Source organism: Oryzias latipes, chromosome 6 (genome assembly GCF_053564925.1).
Source record: "Oryzias latipes strain Hd-rR chromosome 6, Olatipes_Hd-rR_3.1".
Taxonomy (NCBI): Eukaryota; Metazoa; Chordata; class Actinopteri; order Beloniformes; family Adrianichthyidae; genus Oryzias; species Oryzias latipes.
In genome coordinates, this window is record NC_136242.1 from 33,883,794 (window position 1) to 33,895,892 (window position 12,099).

General features: G+C 48.6%; 1 protein-coding gene and 1 long non-coding RNA gene across 5 annotated transcripts in view; one reads left to right on the top strand and one right to left on the bottom strand.

Annotated features, from left to right (window-relative positions):
* The window catches only part of mtss1la (MTSS I-BAR domain containing 2a), a 24,028-nt gene extending 16,576 nt beyond the window's left edge, over positions 1-7,452 (bottom strand). For 2 of the 4 annotated variants that reach the window (XM_078949429.1, XM_078949427.1), the window contains exons 1-3: positions 6,981-7,433; positions 4,935-4,996; positions 4,782-4,855 (exon numbers count right to left, since the gene is read on the bottom strand). In XM_078949429.1, the coding sequence (XP_078805555.1) occupies positions 4,782-4,855; positions 4,935-4,996; positions 6,981-7,049 (205 nt within the window). In that variant the 5' untranslated portion in view covers positions 7,050-7,433. Of the gene's footprint in view, positions 1-4,781; positions 4,856-4,934; positions 4,997-5,362; positions 5,481-6,980 lie in introns of those variants that run through there. The other 2 variants (XM_023956117.2, XM_078949428.1) reach the window with 2 other exon arrangements.
* LOC110015276 (uncharacterized) lies at positions 7,330-11,712 on the top strand. Its single transcript, XR_002290461.2, has 2 exons — positions 7,330-7,510; positions 10,900-11,712. It is a non-coding gene; the product is annotated as an uncharacterized LOC110015276 (long non-coding RNA).
* The last annotated feature ends 387 nt before the right edge of the window (positions 11,713-12,099 follow it).

Here is a 12,099-nt window from a genome sequence, read left to right on the forward strand (position 1 = left end):
CTGACACACTGATCTACAAGCACACCTCCAGTCAGCGAGCACTGAACATGCAGGGGGGGGGCAGAGGAAACCAGAGAGGGAGGGGTGCTTCCAGTGGTCCACAGCAGAATAAGAGTTTGACGAATCCTCTGCAGCTCTGAGGCGCAGACGAGGCGTCATTAACGCAGACGAATGCGCAGACGTCTGGCCTGAGGAGCAGGAACCTTTCGTGAAGACGAGGCAGTCTGTTTGCTAAAGTGGGGCTAAGAGGATTAGCTCAACGCCTCTGCCTACCCTGGATACCCAGAGCTGTGGAAATCCCACTGCCCCCACTCAGGTCAGCTCGCCACCCACCGGGCTCCCCTCACCGGCCAAAACAATACGGCTCTGGCACGCCACGCGCTCACGAACCGCTGGCCTCAGACCACCAGTTCTTTCACAACCAGCAAGTCAACCGTGATCAAAGGTGGAAAAAAAAAACACTCAGGTCAGCCGCGTGAACATGTGTCGTCCAGCCGGGCGCCGTCCAGATGGCGGAAACCGTCCGGATCTTCTCCACACACAAACGGGACCAACGTGGAGTGAAGATGTGCATTTCCAGACTCTACAAACACTGCATGAACCCGCTGGAATAGAGAAAATATTCTAATCTGAATCCAACTTTTATTTTGTGCGTCTGCCGAGTGAAACAGTCCGGTGTGAACACGGATCATGAGGCGAGTTTCAGAGGAACATTTAAGATTAGAATAGAACCAAAGGAAATGTGGAAATGTACCAGAAGAAGAGCTACTAAACAAGAGAGGCTTTCATGACTTTTCAACAGCTCCTCGGACATGAAGATTTGTAAATTATGGTTTTATAAAACTGTTCCTAACGTATTGTGTAAGCCTTCTGCCTCCAGGACCCTAAAATACCTCGAGCAGAACTTAATGAGTAACAAAAATAGGTCTGGATGATACACCACAGTGCATTGGCCTGGCCGGCCCCCCAATAAACCGCTGCAGGGCCTCAAACGGAGGAGAGGGGTGTTGAGACGAGAACCGTTGAAATTCTCCAATCACATCCATCCAGCGCCGACGCTGCAGCTCCAGACTGTTATTGGACACAGATGGAAGCGTCCACCTCGCACTGACGGACGCTTTCAGACGCCGATCTATGAGCGCAGCTCGGAGAAGTGCTGTCAGACAGCACGCCGAAGCGGCGGGCGGCCAACTGCTAACAGCTGCTTTGTAAAACACAGTCCTGATCGTAAACTCCAACAGGCTGAACGACGGTGGCTGTCACAGAGGAAGCTGGAAGTGGTGGAAGACGTCCGGGGTCAACGTGAGAAACCACTCCCACAGTGCAGGGCAACGCCGGCTCACGTTTACCCCGGATCTCAGTCGGTTCCCTTGGCGAGGAGCCTCTTGGAGGCCTGACTGCGTTTGTGGCAGATGAAAGACTCCAAACTCCAGCTGTGTCAGCAGCTGCAGCTCGGCCCCAAACACAACAGCAAATCCAGGCGACAAAGATGACGGCCAAAAGTTCACGAACCCCCCCCCCGCATTCAGAGCAGCCCCTCTATTTGGCTGAGCAACAGATGCTGAGGCAGGCATGATATGTGCAGGCAGGCCCACGAACGCGTGGTGGGGGGAGGCAGAAAAAAACGAGTTTCCTCCAAGTCCTGGAGATGTTTTGCAGTTAAGTTACAGTTTGACCAAAAGTGCAAAGGTTGGTGCATCTGGATGGAGATGTTTTCAAAAGGTCAGAGGTCAGAGGTGCCTGAACGTTTGTTCAGAGCCTCAGATTCAGAGGTTCTTTTTCTCTGAGCAGTAGCCGTCAAAAACGGCCAAATCCATTACCGTCTTTGACACGTGCACTGACTAAAAGCGCTCCCAAAGGCGCCATGGAGGGAAATGGCAATGATATGGAGAGCATAAAAACTGACCAACAAGTTTTAAAACCTAAAATCAATAGACTGACTTCGTCGTGAGGAGCAGAAGCACAATGACATTTTCATCCCTCCAACACAGCAGAGACAGACTTTGTAAATCAAAGTTAAGAAAGAAGTCAGAAAAAAAATGAAAAGCTTTTAACAAGCTTTAAGCAGGGAAATAAATCACAGTGATGAGCAAACAAAGCCGGGAAACTGCAGGACTGAATTTGCATTCAGCTTTGGGATCATCCGGAAGTCCTGATAGGAGCATCCGTGTTCATCAGCTCAGAGAATGAGCTGACCAAAGGTTTGAAGAAAAGAGAAGTTCTGGTCCAATGCAACACATCAGAGCTGATGCTGCACCTCAGTCTCTGCAGCAGCTTAGAACCAAAGGGAGGCCAAAGCTCAGAGGGGCTGAGAACAACCTTAAAGTCCCACTCTGTTTATCTTTTGGTCTAAAGTGTTACCAGTGGTCTCCTTTCATTATTATAATTATGCCAAAATCCAAAAAAAACAGTACTTTTCTAGGACATAGTTTCTGCAGAGCGGCAGGAGTTCATTAGAAATTCACCTCCGAGTTGTGGGCGGGACCCCGCCCCCCCTTCACCTCCCCAACGCTGAAAACTTGGAGCACCCCCTAGCGCATTTTCTACATCTGCCTCTGATTTACAGCAGTTTGAATAAAGAAATACTCAGACATGCAATTTTCAGCGTCATTTTCGTCATGTATGTCCTTCACCACGATGACGTGTTCAAAAGACCAATTCCTCTGGACTGGGTCTTTAAATGTGCGTTTACTCTGTCACGATCTGCTTGTCAAGAAGAGTTTTGTCACATGCTGGCAAAGACGGATTCTTTTCTCCTTCCGGTTGCCGAGTATCCTGCAGACCCCCCAGATAAAACCCTTTCAGCTTGGCACGGGACGGGGTTTGGATTCAGGCCTCGCATCATCTCCCTCAGCACGCTGCTCTTCGTTAGAGCCGATCTGCACAGCTTCAGACCCGAATGAACCCGTCACCTTTGCACACTGTTAAAGAGGATCCCTCCCCAGGACTAATTTTGTTCCTTGCAGATCTCTGGAACGCCTCAAAGACACGGATAAAATCTGTCTCCCAGCAAGTCGACTCTGCAAACCTTTAGAAAACCCCCAGGAAAGCTTTTCTGTTTATTTTTAATGATCGAAAGTATCACATATGTGCACCCAAACCAGCATTTACTAATTTAAGACAAAAAAATACCCCCCTGCCCCCCCACAAAGCTGAGCAGAGCGTCATTGTTTTTTGGTTGATTGCTGTCCAAGTCTCTCATTGCTGGTTCAGACTGCCGGCCCGGATGGAGGCCATTACTCCTTTGGTTATTGTCGCTCAGAAGGAAGGCGCACAGACACACACACACACACACACACACACACACACACACACACACACAGGAAGTCTGCTGCCGTACGTCAGCTGGACCGTCTCCCTCTTATCTTCCTCTGGGCCGTCTATCGTTCCTCTCTCTTCTACTCTTTTACGGCACCTTTCCTTTGAAGTTCTGGTTTGATCCGAGCTGCCTGGCAGCTGTGACCCGGCCGACCCGCAGAGCTCGTGCGCAGTCGTAACGGGAATCATTTAGTGCTGCTGTATCGCTGCAGTACACTCTGGATGTGCGACTGCTGCTTCAGATTGACGACGCTTTGGTTGGCCTCCCCAGCAGTGGGAGTGCAGCAAACTGTTTAAAAGCACACTGGTATGTGACCTCTGGGGTCAGGCGGCCAGCTACCAGCTGTCACGCTTCCACCGCATGTGTGTGTGTGTGTGGACGCCGCGTGGCGTGATTCGCTTTGAGCTCGTGTCAGGAGGCTTCGCACGGCGGTACTTTTGACCTACATTCTGCTCTCCACCGTCAGCTCCAAAGAAATCTGTGTTAATCAGCGGCGCCTCTGCTGCTTTTGTGCTGCTGCTTACGGCTGACAAAGAAGATCAGATGACCTCATTAGGATTGGAAAACAATAAGCTCAGATTTTCATTTCTTTGAACCCCCCCCCCACCCCCCTCCACCATTATTTAGTCATCTTAGCATGTCAAAATGGACACGAGAGGCAGCCGACGTCCACTCTGTGAAGACAAAGCTGGAATATTCTGCTCCACCTCAGCAGGTGGAGACTGGAAAAAACTCCAATACGACAGCAGTTTCCTCAAGTTCAGACATGGATCCACTTATGGAGGAAGAGAGAAATGAGCTTCAGGGCACAAACAAAACCTGCTAAAGGTCAAGAACCAAACCAAGAAAAAAAAAACCTCGTCCTCTAAATTTTAAAAGACCCACGCCGAGGAAAGCTGTGTTTTTAACATGTTCTCCTGATGCAGAACGTCTGCAAAGAAAATTCAGATTGAAACTGCATTTCCTTATTCAAATTCAGTATTTCTTTATTCAAATCGTTGCGAATGAGGAGCCTATGAAAATAACTACAGTAGGCCACAAGCTCCCTGCTCCATTCTGATCAACAGATCCATGAACGTCTTTGCTTTCCTGGTCTGAGCTGGAATCTGGATCAGAACCGGACGGCTGGATATCTACGGTGTTGCTGCCTTTTCTGTTGCATTGCTTATGTTCGTTTGGGGTTGTGCGTTAGTGGAAAAGACTGTAAACAGATGGATGATGGTAAATGAAGATAGGCTCACTCTGTGCCAACAGTTCCGCCCACAACCTCAGAAGTATTTCTGATGAACTCCTGCTGCTCTGCAGAAACTATGTCTCAGAAACCACACAGGTTTTTGTAATTTGTTTCAAAAACAGCATCATCATAATTAAAAGACTGCCGGTTACGCTTAGAAAACAGATCCAAGATTATCGGAGGGGGACTTTCAAAAAAAAAAAAGAAACCAGGGGAAAACTGATTTACCTCTGGAGTTGGTGGCCATGTCCGCCACTTTCTGAAAAGCGTCCAGAAAGGCTACCGCTGCCAGGATGGTGGTCCTGAAAGCGTAAAGGTTTGTTTGCTGCATGGAGGTTGTGGAAAAACGGCACAGAAAGCCTTTTTTATCCATCGCCTCACCTGAGCTGAGCGTGAAGCTTCGTGGCCTTGGCGCTGAAGTCCTCCCACACAGGATACGAGCTCTGGAAGGAGAACAAAACATGAAAACGTCTCACCATGAAAACATCCTGTCACACAATGTTCCCACAAAAACAGCAACATCTGCGTCGCTAAATGACATTTCAGAGATAACTTCATGTAGACTTTTACTTCACGTCAGAAAAGTGCGGCGTCTGCAGTCCATCAGAGAGCTTGGCTTCTTAGCTGGCGGTTAGACACAGACTGGTTTACAAGCTACTCGCTGTGACTTGCCTTTGAAAAGGTCAGCATGATGCCTTACTGGGTTTTATACTTTTATCAATCTGCACCGGGACCGTCTGCAGTCAAAGACGCCCGACTGGACCCTGCAACCCTCCACACTGTGAGCGTTCATCTGCAGCTGCAGTCACCTTTGAAGAAAATCTGGAGCTGATTTACCGCCGGATCATCACACGCCGCCGGGGGCTACAAGTGCACCAGCCAAACATGAAACGCACTCGGGACTCCATCTCATTAAAGTGAGAGCTTCAGCCCTGGAAAAAGGAGAGGGAAGGCATAACCCCAGCGTTCCTCTCCCATGGAGCGCAGCCAGAAACCGGAGCGAACACCCCCTGACTATTTATAGTCAGTCTGCAATCTGGAAACAGTCATGATCCCCATTACTCCCCCATCCTAACAATGACAGAGGCCAACTTCCAGCTTCTTTAGGATCAAAAACCGGCTTTAAATGGTGACTTAGGAAGCAAAGAGAGGGAAGGAAAACAGCTCCAACGTTCACCTGCAACTTTAACAGGTGTTTGTATAATCTGTGACTCTCAAGGTCGATCAAATACCAAGACAGCTGAGGGTGAGAAGAGGAACACAAGCAGACTCCAGGCTGGTGGGGGCAGATCCAGGGGCAAAAGTAAGGATGAAGCGTCTTCCTGTGAATCCTCTCTGCAGGTTCAGGTGAATCCGTTTAGGTCTTTGGGAGAAAATGAAGACGCTGAGCAAATTCTTCATTTATGATCCAAAGCAGATGAATCACACTTGTTTTCTGTTCCAACACCGCCCACTCCGTCGGTTTTCATCCTGCAGTTATGTAACCAACAGGTGCAACAAAGTCGTGAAGCTCCTGATCCGTCTCTGCCCTGAAAACATGGTTTTTCTAAAGCGACGCGGCTCCATCAGTCCATCCAAACCCCTCAGGTCCCGGCACCAGCACCACAGAGGGGGAAACGGGGGAAACCAAATCACAGCTGATTTCCCTGGCAAATGAGGGTCCGCGCACGGCCCGCCGAGGCTGGATGAGCGCTCCGATCCGGAGGAGCTGCTGCCTGATGTGCCACTTTGATGTCACAGCGAGGAAGGAGCTGCTGACAGGCCTGATGGATGCACTCGCACCTTCCATCTGCCGTCACCAACAACAACAACAGACCACCAGGGCGCAACTTCCTTTACGTAGCCCCTCCCCCAACACACACTTTTAAGGGTCATTCAAACCCTGATGACAGAATCTCCCCATAAGAAGCAGAATGAGTCTTTTTTTTAACAGATGACTGGATGAAAGGTCAGAGGTCAGCCCTGAATCAACTCTTGTGCTGCAAAAACCCAACTAACAATCCCAGAATCCCAAAAGCTGAAGGAAAGAGTTTTATTTCACTGATGAGGGAACAACTTTCAATTTATATCCTGTCAGTGATTTCAATATTTTCCTTTATTCTATTATAGTTTCCTAAGCAAACCGGGACTTATGGGAACGAAAGCAGCTGGTCCTGTCCTGCTGGTGCCTCCATGAGTTCTTGTGTGGTAAACAGGCGGACACGGGCTCCAAATGTTGTGGCAACCCGTTTCCATGAACGGACCTGCTGCTCATGATGCAAATAACACAAAGGAAAACATGTTCAGCGCTCGGCTGGTCCTGCAGACGTGTGCGTGTGCGTGTGTGTGTGTGTGGGGGGGGGTCGCTGATGACGGAGACAAAGGCAGTAAAAACACGCGTCTGTCCAGCCGCCACCGTCACGCCAAAATCCCACTGTAGCGAATTACCTTCATGTCGTTGACGATGGCCTGAAATAATCCGCCCAGAGCCCCGCACTCCTTCTCCACGGACTCCATGGTTTCCACGACGCGCCACGCAGCGTTAGAGAGCGAGGAGCGTCCGCCGGTTCCGTCTGCGCTTTGTTTTCATCCGCCCTTCGGTGTCCTGTCGTGAGGCGCGCGGGGATGCTGCGCCGCTCCGTCAGCGCACAAACAAAAAGAAGCCGAACTGAAGCGTGCCGCGCGCCCTCCTCCGCCGCCGGTGTGGCCCCCGCCTCTCGGTGCGCGTAGGGACGCGCTCGGGTTGGACTACAGCCGGAAGCAGCAGCTCTTCATAAGTACCACGCTAACGCGAGGCGGGCAAACGGGGCCGGGGAGGAGCAGCAGGAGCGCACCGGGAGACGGGCTGCTGAGCGCGAAGCTGACGCCTGGAGGATCCCGTAAGACGATCCATGGGAATGGAAAGGGGGCTGGTCAAGAGGAGGGGACAAAGGGGAACTCCCCCCTCCGGCCCTCCTTTCACCCCCACGCAGACAAAAGTGAAAGCTTTTTCTTTTCTTCGAAGGCATCGCGGGTCTAGTTGATTTGTGTCTCTTTAACGCAGGACATTAGTTTGCGTCACAGTTTCTTCGCTAATTCCTTAAGACGTGAATCACCTGTTTACGCGCCATTAGGGCTTCAGGTGTTCCCGGTGTCATCAGTGATAATGAACTTCAGTTATACACCATAATGGATTTTATCCAGAACTACAGCATCTCTGCAGCGTCAGAACACGTGGAGTCATTTAAGCAACAATTGGTGCTGGTGGTGCTGAAGCTGCAGGTTCAGAGGCCTCAGACTCGAACCCTGCTCGTTTATGTGTACAGTTTGCATTGCTGCACGTTTTCAGGACCACGTTATGCTGTGTTTGTTTGAATACAGTTTTTGAAATAGTTATTTTTCTTCATTGGTCCTGTTTGTGAATATGGGATGTCAGATTCTAAACTTTCAGCATCCAGTTTGACTACAGAAAAGGTTCAGTCGTTCTTGGGATGTTTCAAAGCCGAGAAGGTTTTTCTGATGGTGGCACTTCCTCCCAGGTCTGCTGGACATTTTTCAGTCCCTCCTTGGACGGATGAAGAACCGATGGATTCTGGAATGTCGGTTCCTCCTGTCAAGTGGACTCGACCTTCTCGGGTCAGCTGTCTGGGGTCTTCTTGAGTCAAACCCTCCATGACTCGTGTAGAACTTTCTTGTCTGCAGAGGCTTCCAGCTCCATGTTTTAGGTCATGACAGCCGGCATTTCTCACCCACTTCTTGAGCGTGTTGGTTCTACTCCAGTTCTAGCAGCTGAATCTGAGGAACGTCGTCACAAAAACTCACTTTTCTCCTCACCAGAAATAATATCAAACGTCTCATTCAGTTATATTTTCACCTTTTAGTTTAGAATCTGTAAACTTGTCTGTTGTGTCATTTCTACATATTTAAATGTTTTTAAAAAAACGATGAACGCGGCCATCCCATAATATGACCATAAAAGACAGAAAAGAGTCACTATTCCAGATCAATTGAATGACATTAATTTCTTCTGATGGGGAGAATAAAAGTTTTCATATCAATACATCCATCCAACCATACTCCACCCAACTATCCATTCATCCATCCATCCCTCTGTCCCTCCCTGTATCCATCCACCATCCAGCAATCCATCCACAAGTCTAACTCCTCATCCAACCATCCCTGTATCCATCCATCCATCCATCCACTTATCCATCCATCCATCCACTTATCCATCTATCCATCCATTCATCCATCCATCCATCCACTTATCCATCCATCCATCCATCTATCCACTTATCCATCCATCCATCCATGACTGCAGAAGCATCCGATCTAAAACCATCTGAGCAGCCAGTGGCTGTTTTTCATTATTTCATGTTAAAACAGTGAACTGTAGGGGTGGGGGTGGGGCGGGTGTCATTCTACAGTTCACCTCCACTATCAGAGTTGTGTTATGACCATGGGGTCACTCTGCAGCGTTCCTGACAAACATCCTGTCAATCTTTAACCCCTCACACAGACCGCCCTCCCAAACCCGTCAGCCTTTTCTCCTGCAGCGCATGAGAACATGCACGTTTCCAACGCAGGCCCTCGCTGCAGAAACAGGCTCAGAGAGCAGCCGAAGGCGGCCCACATCATATAACAGTCTGGCTGAGGCTGGACTTATCAGGGGGCACGTTTCCTAATAAATCCAAGAGCATTTCATACGGAGTCAGAACATGTGGTTTCTGCTTTTGCTTTTTATAAACTAACCAGGAACAGACATTTATGCTGTAGACACAAATAATTCTATTACAGAGAGAGAACTTGTGGTGATCAGACTCTGAAACTATGTCTGGTTTGGTGTCTAATCTCCGTGTGCACAGACGTGAGGTGGTGGGGCTTGAACTGCCGCCCAGGTCTTTGCTCACCACAGAGCTCGCTCCATAAAACGGAGAATGTCCCTCACGCAGCACAGACGCTGGCATTCCTGCGCTCCACCGGCAGCCCTGCCTGGAACCAGCCAGCAGTTCTGAGAGTTTCCTGAACTCGGCAGAGATGGGTCTTAGCGAGGAAAATCTGAGGGCTTCTGCCCCCCACCCCCAGGAAGGCCAGACAACTGAAAGCAATCATCTTCTTTATACACATCAAGCTGAGCAGACTCAGATTTTCAGCTTATGTAACCAACGTTGAAGGCTTCTGGCCACATTCTTATCCACCGCTGTTCTTGTTATTTTTCAGTCTGAGTTTTGTGTCGTACAGAAAGACTTTTTATCACTTTATTTGGTGCTTTGACATTTACCGTCTAAAGTTAAAGCGATCAGGAAACTGTCCCTCCGTGTGCTTTGGAGTGGTGATTTTCCAAGCCAGCAGCTGCTTGTTTTTCCTCCTTATTTTGTCTCATTGTGCTTTTTTTGGACCCTGCGTCACATTCCCTCCAGCCTTGACCCCGTCCCAGAAGCTGCTGCTCTCAATTCAAGGCCCATGTGATATACTGTGACCTCTCACATCTCAGCAGAGCTTTGGAATCACCACCATCCCCTTTTTTTGCCCTGCTTTAATCGCCTGCAGTGAAGAATGAAACCAGGAAAGCTGCTGCTCTTCCAGAAAACTCTCACATAAAGATCCATCAAAACATATCAGATGCTGCAGACTTTAGTCTGAAAGTTATAAGGATTCCAGCTCTTAGTTTGAACCTGATGGGGAGCTTTTACCTGCAGGGACTCATCAGATCAGTATGCACCATCAAAAGCTTCGATTTTCCTGTGAGATATAAAAAAAACTGAGTACTTTATGATTCATGAAGACATTTTTAATGCAATCCTGTTAAAGAATGTCCTGTGGGGCGGGGGGGGAGGGGTCTTGTTTTTCCATGGTAACTGCAGGAGTCCATCTGAACTCAAAAATGTTTTTCTGTGGGGCAAACTGTGAACCTCAAACCGCTGATTTTCAAAGCAGAGCTTCAAAACAAGAAGACGTTCAGGCAGAACGACGCTAGGAGATCATGATGTTTCCAGATCATCTGGACCAAGCAGGTCTTTGAGGTGACAGGAGCTCAGAAAACACGCTTCTTCATGAGGATCCGGGTCAGCTACAGAAAACTGAACCATCTCTGAGCGATGGAGTCCTCCATGAAGAAGGACCGTAGTCTTTCCTGTGTTTTCCACATGAGAGTTCAGACAAGAAGAGGAGAAGACGGATGATCCCAGCAGAGTCTACTTGAGTCTTTGATTTCCTGGAACGTTGCTCCCCCCACTCAAACCTGCTTCCCTGTTCACCTGGGAACTGTTGACCCTTAGAACTCAAAATCCTCCACCTTTTTCCACCTCTGCTACCTGTAACCTCACTGTTCCTCTTGAGTTCCACAGATTCCTGTCTGACCTCATCTGTCCATTTGTCATCACCACAGCAAACAGGAAGGAGCTGATCCATGGTGCAGTCCCACCTCCACCTTGAACACCTGGGTCACCCCTACAAAACATCTCACCAATGTCCTCCAGCTACCGTCCTTGTCCAACATCTCCAATGTTCTTCTCTGCTGCTACAGACTTCCTCCTACAGACAACAGCTCCGGCATCAAAGGTCTGCTGGTGATTCTCATGATGGATTTGGTTATGGTTCATGTTGGATACCTTTCCAGACAGCACATCCATCCATCCATCCAAAGGATTTGGAACCAGCACGAAAAACCCTGGATTGTGTCCCCTTGTGTACATTTAAAATTTCTCCTGATGTACTTGAATCCACTCATTGACATTTAGAGGGCTGCAGTTGGAGTTTACCCCTCAGTGTTCAGTGGGCTCCTCACCTCCATGTGGAGTTTGATCAGGAGGTCCAGCTTTTGTCCTGCAGGACCTCCAGAACACGAGAACTTCTCACTGAGGTCAAGACTCTGACCGCTCCCACGCCGGCCAAATGCAATGACAGAAATGAGTTTGGAGCAGGTGCAGCCAGGGATCTTTGTGGAGGTGGGAGGCGCGACTCACTTTATTACTGGGAGTTCAGTTGCTGAGCTGCACACACAGAAACAGAATGACGGTGACGCCAGAGGCTGCAAACACAAAACGCAGAAAAAAAGCCAAAGCTGGGAAATATTTTAAGTAGAACTTCCTCCATTTTTAACAAAAAAAAGAACATCCTGTTTAATATGAGCAAATGAGGGACCAACCCCCCCAATAGTGCTGCCTTTTTTAAACAAACATTAAAAATATTTCTGCTTCCATTTAGAATGTGTGTCTTTATTAATGGGAACAAATGGATTTTCTGCTAAACAGACTTAGAATGGAGGAAACAGAACAGCAAAAATCTGAGAGGAAGAGGAGCGTGTCTGGACATAAACAAGCTCATTTTCCTTTTAATCAATCAATTAATCTCCACTGAGCCCTCAAATCGGATCCTATCTCCCAGAAAAGACGATGAAACCCAAATGATTGGGGATAATCGACAGCTCTCATTCCATTCTGTGGTTTGATGAGTTCAGTCGACAAAAAGAAGCTGATTCAGCTACAAGCTGATCTCCTGCCAGGACAAAAATGTTAAAAATGTCAGCTTCATTAAACGTTCAATCTTTCCTGCACTGGAGATAAACTGAACTCGGGCTGCTGCAGGT